General features: G+C 58.7%; 1 protein-coding gene across 3 annotated transcripts; it reads right to left on the bottom strand.

The window, feature by feature from the left end:
• Nucleotides 1-3,183: 3,183 nt before the first annotated feature.
• Nucleotides 3,184-9,869, bottom strand: OTX1 (orthodenticle homeobox 1). Of its 3 annotated transcripts, none has more exons than XM_032352240.1 (6): nucleotides 9,698-9,869; nucleotides 9,269-9,337; nucleotides 8,307-8,520; nucleotides 7,471-7,677; nucleotides 6,408-6,559; nucleotides 3,184-5,159 (listed from the first exon to the last, which is right to left on the bottom strand). In XM_032352240.1, exons 4-6 carry the CDS (start codon nucleotides 7,565-7,567, stop codon nucleotides 4,341-4,343), a joined length of 1,068 nt encoding a protein of 355 aa, XP_032208131.1. In that variant the 5' UTR covers nucleotides 7,568-7,677; nucleotides 8,307-8,520; nucleotides 9,269-9,337; nucleotides 9,698-9,869; the 3' UTR covers nucleotides 3,184-4,340. The 3 variants fall into 3 exon arrangements, with proteins under 3 accessions (XP_032208131.1, XP_032208132.1, XP_032208130.1); XM_032352241.1 differs by having other exon boundaries at nucleotides 8,307-8,489; XM_032352239.1 differs by lacking the exon at nucleotides 8,307-8,520.
• Nucleotides 9,870-10,373: the final 504 nt, after the last annotated feature.

Raw genomic sequence — 10,373 nt, 5'->3', positions numbered from 1 at the left:
TTATTTTCACAATCGAAAAAAATCAGTTTATTTGTGAAACCGCTATTTTGAACAAAATACATGAAAAAAAAACCTAGTAATTTTCTTTTGACATAATAAATGAAACTACTGCTTTTTGCTCTCAATAATGTAGCAGACACGAATCTGTTGACATTCAGTGTCTTTTCACCTGTTTTTCCTCTCGCGTTAATAGTCTCTAACTTTAAGGATTTTTTCTCTCAAAAAAAATTGTTTTCACAATCTAGGGAAAAGTCTCCATATACTCTCAGTAGCTACTGAATATTGAAAAGTTCTACAACAAACGAGGTTACTTTACTGAACCATTTCAGAGCTTCAGTAAATTAATGCGGTGCTCTCGAGATGGCTTTAAGTTTTAAAATTCTTTAAAAATTGCAGATATGAGTTATCCTTTACCCACACAGCACCTCACACTTGTCCGCGTAAGGGTAAACTTTTCACGACTGGGGTCGGAGCAGAGAATACACGCTATGGGTAAAAAACATGAAGATTTCGTTGAGCACTCCACGAAAAAAAAAATGTTGACATCTTAACATTGCTAAATGTTCTGAAGTTGCTAAATCTCCTTAAATTGCTTCACTTGTGTCACGAACATCAAAACCAAACCAGACAAACCTCTCTTCCCGGGGCAGAGGGACGAGCTGAGGACGGTTCTGCCCATTAACAGGTGGCCGGCCGGGAGGGGCCTTCGGCGTTCCCCGCCGCCGCAGCGGTCGCCGCCACCACCGCCTCCCGGGGACGCTCCGCCGGCGAGGGCGCCCTCACCTCACTGCACCTGGGGCCGCCCCCACCGCGGCCACGCACTCACCCGGCTCCCCCAAGCTCCCGCGTCCTGAGGGCCTGCGGTGCCCCAGCGCCTTCATGGCTCCTGGTTTCCACCCGGCATCACGGGGCCTCAGCACAGGCGGGAGGCCCTGGGAAAAGCACGTGCCTCTTTTCGAAGCTTCGTCCCCCGGGCGGGAACTCCCGCCGGGCCTCCGAGCGCCTGGCCACCCGTTCCCGTCTGCCGAAGTACGCAGGCGCCGAAGCTTCTAGACGCCGCCGAGTAGCCGGGCCACGGGGACGCGGACCTACCCACCAGCAACCACCGCCCGAAGTGTGAAGTTCTGGAGCGTCCCAGGCCAAGCGGGACAAACACATGCGACGAAACTGAGGCCAGGGGCTTGAGTACCTTGCTCCGGAGGCCACACAGTTGTCCGAGCAGGCGCAAAGCCGGGTCTCCTGGTTTCTTTCCACCGAACAGCCAAGAGGATCGCTAGGCGTCCCCCCCCCCCCCCCCCCCCCCGCCCAGAACCCGCCTTAGAGCTGCGGGTGGGGGCAGCCTAGCACCTGGGCTTCTAGTGGCACTGGCAGCTGCTGCGTGAGCCGAGGCGGCCCGGGGCGGAACGGGCAGGGTCGGTTGTGGAGAGCGCCTGGGAAGCCCTCCAGCAGTGGTGCCCAGGCCCGTGCAGCGCGGACTGCAAGCCTCTTGGCTCCGGCCACCCTCCCAGCCTCTCCGGCACGTGCGGGCCCCGCACCCGAGGGGCCACGGCGGTCCCCGGGCAGTTCGGCCTTGGCTCCGCCTTTAACTGGAGGCGCTGCCCAAGGCGGAGCGCGCGCGGGGGCGCCTCAGCCCTGCGCCTGGGGTCTTCCTGCGGGGGCGGCGCCGGCGGGCAGGGCTCAGCCCGGCTGGGGCTGCGCCCTCCCGCGAGCCTTGGCTGAGTCGGGGATAATAGGTTTGCTGGAGTAGGAAGGCGCAGTGCGCCTGAGCCGGGCCTACGGAGTCCAGGGGGCGAGGACGCGGCCGAAAAGGCTTTTCTACCACCGGAGCTCGCAGCCCTAAGACCTTGCTCCGCGCGGGATCCCGAGGGAGGGGTCGTTCTCCAAACCCGGCCTCACGCTGGGTTCTCAGGTCTCACACGGGATAAAAAGAATAGGGTGTGTTGGTCACTTCGCAGGAAACTTTTCGTTGTTTCCTTATTTCCTTCCCGCCCGTGGACAAGTTGAGCAGCTTCTCGGCCTTACACCCCGGAGATTTCAGGCCAAACAATCTGGACAGCTCCGGCTCTGGGTTTTCTGGAGGAATCGACCCACCCCTTTCCCACCTCTTTCCTGGTCTCTCAGGGCAAGATGGAACCGTCCTTTGCGACCCCCTGCTTCAAGTGGGGAGTCTTCTTCCCCTGCCAAAGTGAAACGCGTCCTTGTCGACTTTTCTAGATTTTTTGTTTGCGTTTTAAAGAAACTTCACAATACGCAAAAGATAACTTGGCTACTTCTGGCAAGGGCCTGAGGGTTTAGAGGGACATCTTAGCACGTGCAAGAAATGACTCGGGTCCCCTAGCCGCCGTGAAGCCACCCGGGACAGCTCAGCAGAAAGGAAGGTTGTCTGCTGCCAAAATGCAGGACACGGATCGGTTTTTTGTCGTTTTGTTTTCTTTTCCTTTTTGGCTCAGCTCTGAAAGCATTACAGAGCTATCCTTTCCCGCCTCCGACCCTCTTCCCCTCCCCCTCTTCTGTCTGGTGCAGGCAATTAGGGTGAAGAAATCAGTGCCAGGTTCCTGCCTCTGAAGAGAAAGGAATTGCTTCGGGAATTGAGTCCTGACACCTGTCTCTGTCCTGGATGGCGAGAGGGGATGCGGGGTCAAAACGCCTGGGGGGAAGAGGCCAAGCCGACCGGGAGGGCGGGACACTCCCTAAGAGAACGTTCTCCGGAGACGCCTCTTGCCACCTCCTCCCTCCTTATCGTTTGGCCTCCTGCTTCACACAGGTCATTAACACTCGGGGGTATTAACACGGGAGTTTCCCTCCTTTTAGGCTCCCCGAGACCAGGACCTGGGGCTGGAATCAGAAGAGCGACACTGACAAGCCGTTCGTTAATTTGCATTTATTTTCGGGAAATAATGTAGATAAAGGGGGGGGAGGGGACTGCCTTACATTTCAACAAGTAATTTGTGATCTTCACATCGGACAAATCAAATTTACAAATTACTTTCCCACCTACTGGACGAAAAGGCCAAAGCCGTAACTGATACACTGGAGCGGGCTCTCCGCAGATTTCGGAGAATGAAGGTGCACTAAAAACTCACTAGACAAAACAGGGTTGCTTAAAGAGAGAGAAGCCGACACAGGAATTGGAACTAGGGTTTGGGGCCTGGATCGGTTTGTTTGTTTTTCCATAATGCCGTATTTTTGTTTGTTTTTTTGTTTTCTTTTGTGATTGGTCTCTAAACCGGAACTGCTACTCTCTGCTTCGACCTGGTGAAGGGATCAGTCCTACGTCCCCACCCAGCCTAGCCCCCTCCCCTGTACCCTGACTTGGCTGTTTCCTCCACACTCTCGGACCCTCCCGACCCTCCGCGCCCAGCTTCCTGGAACCAAAAAGGTTCACTTTAATAAATACACAGAGGGAGAAGGTGTGAGAGGGCAGGTCAGCTTTGCAACAACTGAAAAAATAAAAGCGCCACCGTTTAAGGAAGAGAGGAAGGGGGACAGAGGGAAAATATTTTTTGCTTTTGTTTTATATATATGTGTGTATATATATGTATATATATGCTGTATATATCTTAAAGTTCTATTTCCTGGGCGCTAAGACGAGATATGTTCAGTTCAACCAACAGCAACTAAAAAGTTTAAGTGGTCCCTGGAACGGACCCGACTATGTACAGCATTCCCGCCGAGGCGGAAGCTTGAGCCAGTTCTACGCAGGGCGGGGCTGTGCGCGAGAGGCCAGGGGCGCTCCTCCCTCGGGCCCTGTCCCAGCGCACCCCGCCGGGGAGGAGAAAGCGCCGGGAAGGTCTGGCCTGCAGGCGGGGAGCGGGGCCGAGGGCAGCTGAAGGAGCGGTAGTCTGCAAGCGGGAAACAGTGGCTGTTTTGATTTGGGGTGGAGTGTGGGTGCACTCCAATGGGCAGACACATGCCAGTTAGTGATTCCAATGTCCAGAAAGAATAAATAAAAGTGTAGGGCTCAAACAGCGAGTTAGAGCAAAGAGCCTCCGAAGGCTGCAAGTGCATAACAACTGCCCAGAAAGAAAGACTGGAGGAGAGTGGCTTAGGAGTTCGTTAGGAGTTGAGGAGGAGAGCACCCAGCTCTCCCCATATAGAACTGCGGGCCAAGCCGAGGCACCGGTCCCCTCATCCAAGGGGTGGGCGGGTCTGCACATCCCCCAAACAAGTGGCAGAAGGATGAGGGCGGCAGTGCAGGCAAAGGGCATCTTTTAGGGGCATGATAATTCAGGTCTGCAGAAGCCGAGGCAAAGGCGGGCGGTGCAGCAGCAGCAACAGGACGGGGACCACGGAGGGCGCAGGTAGTTGCGTTTCTTCTCCTCTTCCTTCCATTCCTGGGCTCACAAGACCTGGAACCGCCACGAAGCTTGGTCCTTATAGTCCAGACAGTCGGGCGAATTGAAGTTGAGTTTCCAAGCAGAGGAAGCAGCGGCGGCGCCAGGCTCCTTGTAATCCAAGCAGTCGGCAGAGTTGAAGGCGAGCCCTGAGCCGCCGTAACCCTGGTGGTGATGGTGATGATGGTGGTGATGGTGGCCTGAGGACTGGCTCAACGGGTGGTGCGCATGCGGGTGGTGGTGATGGTGGCCGGCCATCGAGGAAGGTGCCATAGGGCTGAGCTGGTGCGGGTGGTGATGCGAGTGCATGGGCGCTAGATAGGAGCTGCAGTCCACACCGCCAAAGTAGGAAGAGGAGGGCGCGGGGTAGCCCTGCCCGTAACTGCCGCCCTGGCTGTAGGACATGGGATAAGAGGCTGCGGCCGAGGCAGCGCCTGCGGCAACCGAGCGCTGCATGCACGAGGCGTTGCTAGGCGCGGCCAGTGGCTCGGGCACTGACACCGACGCGGGCGCTGAGCCTGGCGAGATGGAAGCCGGACTCCAGATGGATGAGGCAGCCGGCGTACTCAATGACGACGGGACTGCCACCGCCGGGTTCCCGCCCAGGCCTGCAGCCGCTGCCGCCGCTGGGTTGGCAGAGGCGCTGGATCCCGAGCTAGAGGACGAGGCGGAGCTGGACACAGCGGGCGGCGTGAACTGGCCGCTGCTTTCCGAGCCCGAGCTCTCCCGCACCGGAGACGACTTTTTCTTGGCTGGGCGGCTCTTGGTCCCGCTCCCGCTCTGCTGCTGCTGGCGGCATTTGGCACGGCGATTCTTGAACCAGACCTGCAGTGGTCGAATGGGGAAGAGAGTGTCAGGGGGGCGAGTTGAGCTTGCGGCTCCCCCGCCTTTTGTACCCACTACTCGTCCTAGGGTCTCTCCTCTCTCTCCTACCGAGACCTCCGCTCCTCCCCATCTCCGGCCAGGCCAGCCCACGTCCGTGGTCCCAGCTCCCCCACCCTCCCCCATTCCTCAGACCAAAGATCCTCCTCTGGCAAATTAGGGATGTGCACCTCCCCTCCCCCAGCGCAACTCTGCCCTAGGGCGGAACATTTGCGTCTGTCCAGCCAGAAGTTCAGCCATCTCTAAACTGCTGCCGTTGGCTGCTTCCCAACAACCTCGTGTATGCTTGGAGGCCCTGTCTTCTATGAATAGAGCAGACGAAACTGTGGAGAGGAACGAAGGAGACCGCAGAGCACAGGACAGTCACCAAGCCTGAGATGGGAGCCAGTCGGCCCCTGGAGGCCTCACGCTGGGCAAGGCCAGGAGGCCGAACAGAGGCAGTACACTTGGGGTACTAGGGAAGGAAGCCTGAGCAGAATTTCGTTGGGCTTCTTTCTTTGCCCCAGCTTCTTGGCTCCAAGTGGGAAACCAAATGGGGCAAAGTTCTCACTCCTCCTGGAGGACCCCGGTACATGGCAGAACATTCCTGGTTTTTTCTCGAGCCTCGGGAGGAAGAAGACGAGATAAAAGGCTCTTGAGAAGAGTTCTGAGTTATAATCCAAACAGTATTTTTATCGCAAAAACCAGAAACAGCAAAGCCGGTAGCCGGGTTTTGCGTTCGGCATCCTCTCTGGGCAAAGGAAGAATCTAATCACACCGGCGCCACCCATGGAGTGCACTCAGACAGGGCACCGGGCTCTGTCCAAGCTCCACTCTTCCATTTCCAGGATCCCCGGGATGCAGGGCAAAAGCAGAGGCAGGATTCAAGACCCGGAAGAAAGCTGCCAAATCCTGGAATGGCCGAAGAAGCAGGGGCAAGTGTCGGGCCCTCTAGGCACTTTAGCTTGTTCCCCCTAAATTCTTAAAAGGACTTTCAATACCGAAGGCGCCCTGGGACCAAGGGCCGAATCCAGTTACAAAAGCTAGTTACTTTAACTTTGCCCCTCTCCCAGGCCCGGGCTGAGCGCTAGGGGGAGTCTGAGAGGGGCTGCCCAGTCGGTAGGCCCGCCCCACACCAGACCACCCTTCCCTGGCCCTCTCCAACCATACCCAGGGCCCCTACCCTGACCCTGAAGCCCGGGGCACGCGCACCTGGACTCTGGACTCCGGCAGATTGATCTTGAGCGCCACCTCCTCGCGCATGAAGATGTCAGGGTAGCGAGTCTTGGCGAAGAGCGCCTCGAGCACGTCCAGCTGCGAGCGTGTAAAGGTGGTGCGCTCCCGCCGCTGCTTCCGCGGGGTGGCTGAGGGGACACGCGGGGGCGCCTCGGGTCAGCGGTGGCCACGCGGACCCCCGCTAGAGGACGCAGACAGGGCCCCGTCAGGCCCTGTGCGAGGCCGTTGTGAAAGACAGCCGATCTCCAAGCGAAAGAAAACTCCCCCGGAAGGCCGAGCCTGAGAGGCCACAGGTGGGAGAAAGTGCGTGTGTGCGACTGGGAACCAGTGTCTTCCAGACTCTAGAGTTGCCCCTTTCCCTTCCTCTCGGAGGTTAAGCAAGGAAAAGAAGTTATACAATCTCCCTTCTTTTCTTTCACCACCTCCCCCCGCCCCAACTCATCCTCCGGCTGAAGCATGGGTAAGGGGTGCGCAGAAAAACCACCTGGAAAACACTTTCCGTAGGAATAAATGAAGGTGAAGGAGTAGGAGCTGGGGGGGGAAAAAGCTACAATTCGTCTCAAGCCTTTCACATTTCACATTCGCAGTGCAAAAGCTGCTGCAGACCAACAATGGAGAGGACAGATTAATTAGGGAGGAAGAATCCCTCTTCTTCATCTCTTGGCCCTTCCTGTCAGGGCCTAGAGAGTATCCAGATTCCTCATTCAATATTGGGGGAAAGGAACAGACACACACACCCCAAAAATGCTACCCATGAGAAACGAATCCATGGGTAAATGCACTCTGTGCTGCTGGTGTGACCACAGCAAGAGACAGGTTACCGTGTGGTCAGGCTGGGAAGGCATACCTTGCACGACTTCACTGGCCTGGCCCAAGCCACCCACCAGCGGCTGCCCCTTGAGCCTGCAACGTGCAGTGCATTGTAGGCAGACTAGCCAGCCGGCTCTCTGGGCCTGCTCAGCCACAAAGTGCATGCCCAAACTCGAGAGTCTGGGGTCCCCAAAATTTGCAGGGCCTGGGGACAGGGGCCAGTGCTCACCTGGGTAGCCCACGGAAGGATGTAGGAGGTCCATGGCTGGCCCAGCCAGGCCCAGTCCGTTCATGCCATATGGGGGTTGTTTGAGGTAAGACATCATGCTAACAGCCGGGTGGAGGCGCCCGGACGGATCCAGGGGGCCGGGGCCAGGCGCAGTGCGGGGCTCCCACTGCGCAGTCCTTCAAGTTCTGTTCCTTCTGGGGGCCCGGCCTATGGAGACAGGAGACACATGTAAACAGTGATTGAGAGCCATCTCGGCTATCCGGTCTCATCTGGGATGGGGAGAAACGCAGGCTTATGGAAACTTAGCAGGGCGGTCAATTCGGCTCTACAAGGCCTTAGCCCAAAGACCACAGCTTCTTTTGAAAAGTAAGCTTTTCTGGATCGTCATTGCCTCTTTTCAGGCTTGGAATGGATAAAAGACACTCGTAGGGCGTCGCTAGGAGTGAGGAGAGGTTAAAAGCAGGGCCAAGCGGGAAAGGTGGGAGCCTGAAAGGTGGAGTGTACAAGGTCCCAAGTCTAGGCAAAATTCTGGTCTGGTAGGAGCCAGCCTCAACACTGCAAAAGCAAACGTTTACTCGGGCCAGTGAGGCAGCCTGCCCAGGGCATAAAGGGGTTGTTTCGTTTTGTTTGAAAGCGGGACGGAAAGGTAGAGACTCCATAGAGCTAAGATGAGGCACTGCGGGGGGTCTAGCAGCACCTGGGCCTCTCTGAGACGCACTGCCTACTTAGGAGAGCACATTCCTTCCCAGGTCTCCGCCACTGGGTCTGGGCCCCAGAGACCACAGCCACCCCTCCAGTTAACTTTCTCAGTGCCCAGCCGCTGAAAGATTGCTCACCGGAATCCCACCACACCTGAACCGCAGTTACAGGCCCTGGGCCCGCAGAGGCGGCCAGAAGACGCAGAAGGGGCCACGGTAGAGGTGGCGGCTCTAAGACGCCGCGGGAGGTCAGGGGCGCCTCGCCACGGCCGCGCAAGCCCTTCTTCGCGAATGCGAGCGGGTCCTTCTTTCTGCAGGGTCCTGGTTGCGGACAGTGTCGTCCTGGCGGAGGCTGAAAGGTGACCCGCCCAGCGCCCCAAAGGGTCTCACAGATTTGGGAGGCCTGAGTGCAGCGTTCCCGTGTGCTCCCTTCCTATGCTACTAGATGAACCCGCAGCCCCAAGACCCTATGGAGACTAGACAACTAGGCCTCGGCGGCGTAGCTCACGCTGACCGGGACTGGAAGGTCGAAGCCTCGCTTCCCCGGTTGTCTCCAATCTGAGGCGTTATTCTCAGGCGTAGAAAGTGGAGCTGGGGAAGTGCGGCCGGGGCCCCAGGAGACCTGTCGCTTCACCCCGCGTCGCGGGAATTCAAAGCAGGCCCGGGGTCCGGGCTAGGGAGTTCAAGGAGAGCAGTTAGAGCTAAAGAAGTCTCCAGGTCCAATCCTCCAGGACCTAGGATCTGGGCTGGGGCAACACAGTTTGCAGGGAAGGGGACGAAAAGGAAGCAGCCGGGGCTCTAGAGCCGAAAGAGAAGAGGACGTCAAGCCGAGGCGCCTCTGCTAGGCTGCAGCGTGAGTTTTCAAAGACTTTCTTCAAACTTAGCACTTGGGCTCGGTTACTTCGGAGGAGGCGGGGGAGGGGGCGCGGGGCCGAAGCAGAGATCTGGGGTCTTCCGCGCACCCCGAGGGAAGCGAGGCCGCCCCCCAGCCCCGCCCACCTGCTGGGGACCTGGGAAGCCGCGACCCATGTGAGGAAGGGGAGGTAAGAACGACCAACGGGCTCCCGGAGTCCAGGGCGGCCCCGCGGCGTTCTCCTTACCTGCCCTCAGCTGCCGGGGCCGCTCACCATCTACCTCGCGCCCTCACACAGACCCGAGGGACAGCCAACCTGCAAAACAGAGCGGCACAGGAATTACTCGCCGGGCCGGACGGTTGGTCTAGGATCCCCGGATTTCTTTCTTTCCCCAACTTCCCTCCCTCCTCTCTTTCTTTCCAGTGGCTTTGTGCGTGTCCCTCCAGGTTTCACTTTATTGCACAGACACTTTGTTTGCAAAGCCCCACGCGTTCCCGAGACACTACCTCGCCCGGGACCGCGCCGAGGGGCCGCAAAGGTTGGGTGGGGGTGAAAGGGGCAGAGTTGGGAGGTGGCTCGCGGTTGCAGTTGCATTCCCGATACAACGTGGAAGCGGTGGGGGCTAGGGAAGTCCTGCAGAGGCACTTTGCAAACTAAATAAATCAAGCGATTTACCTTGTCGGAGTGGCTTGTCTTGCCGGGTTGTTTAGGTGATTGGAAATGTAGCCTGATGAAGATTGATCACCTTTCTACTGCCCTCCCCGGGTATGTGAACGCGAGGTGAGTGCGTAACGGGGCTATGCTGCCAATCCCCGGCCCCGCGCGGGCTGAGTGACAGGGAGCCGGGCAATGGCAGCACGAGCCGGGGGTTACCTCCGCGCGCCCCCGCCCTCCTCCGCCCCCTGCACCCCGCCCTCACCGCCCGCCCGCCCCGCCCCGGTCGCGCGCTAACTCCAGGGCTTGGCTGACAAACGCCGCGCAGAGCGAGGCGAAGACAGCGAACGCAGCGCCAGAGCCCTGTCCGCAGAGGGGGACGCCAGTCCCGAGGCCGTGCCGGGGTCCCCGCCCTTCCCTCGCCCTTTCGGCGCCCGTGAGGGAGTGGCAGAGAGGAGACGAGGTGCTGGAAAACCGGTTCCCTCGCTCCCCTGTGCGCCACTCGGCTGGGCGGCCCGGCTGTGGGCTCGAGGACTTCGGAGCCGCGGGCTGGAGTGGAGGGGGCCCCCGGCCCCTCTCGCGGCGCCGCGGGCCCCAGCTTCTTCTTTCACCGCGCCACCACCTGCAGACGGACGCCGCGGGCGGCTCGTGCTGGCACAGGCTACTTTGTCGAGCGCAGGAGCGGCTCTGGGTGCGC

Source organism: Mustela erminea, chromosome 7 (assembly GCF_009829155.1).
Source record: "Mustela erminea isolate mMusErm1 chromosome 7, mMusErm1.Pri, whole genome shotgun sequence".
Lineage (NCBI taxonomy): Eukaryota > Metazoa > Chordata > Mammalia > Carnivora > Mustelidae > Mustela > Mustela erminea.
This window is presented reverse-complemented; position numbering and strand designations above follow the sequence as displayed.

Coding starts and splice junctions, on each gene's coding strand:
- OTX1 (XM_032352240.1), bottom strand. CDS start 7,567: ATGATGTCTTACCTCAAACAACCCCCATATGGCATGAACGGACTGGGC. Junction 6,560..7,470: donor TCCTTCCGTGGGCTACCCAG/GTGAGCACTGGC, acceptor GTGTCCCCTCAG/CCACCCCGCGGAAGCAGCGG. Junction 5,160..6,407: donor TGCCGGAGTCCAGAGTCCAG/GTGCGCGTGCCC, acceptor CGACCACTGCAG/GTCTGGTTCAAGAATCGCCG.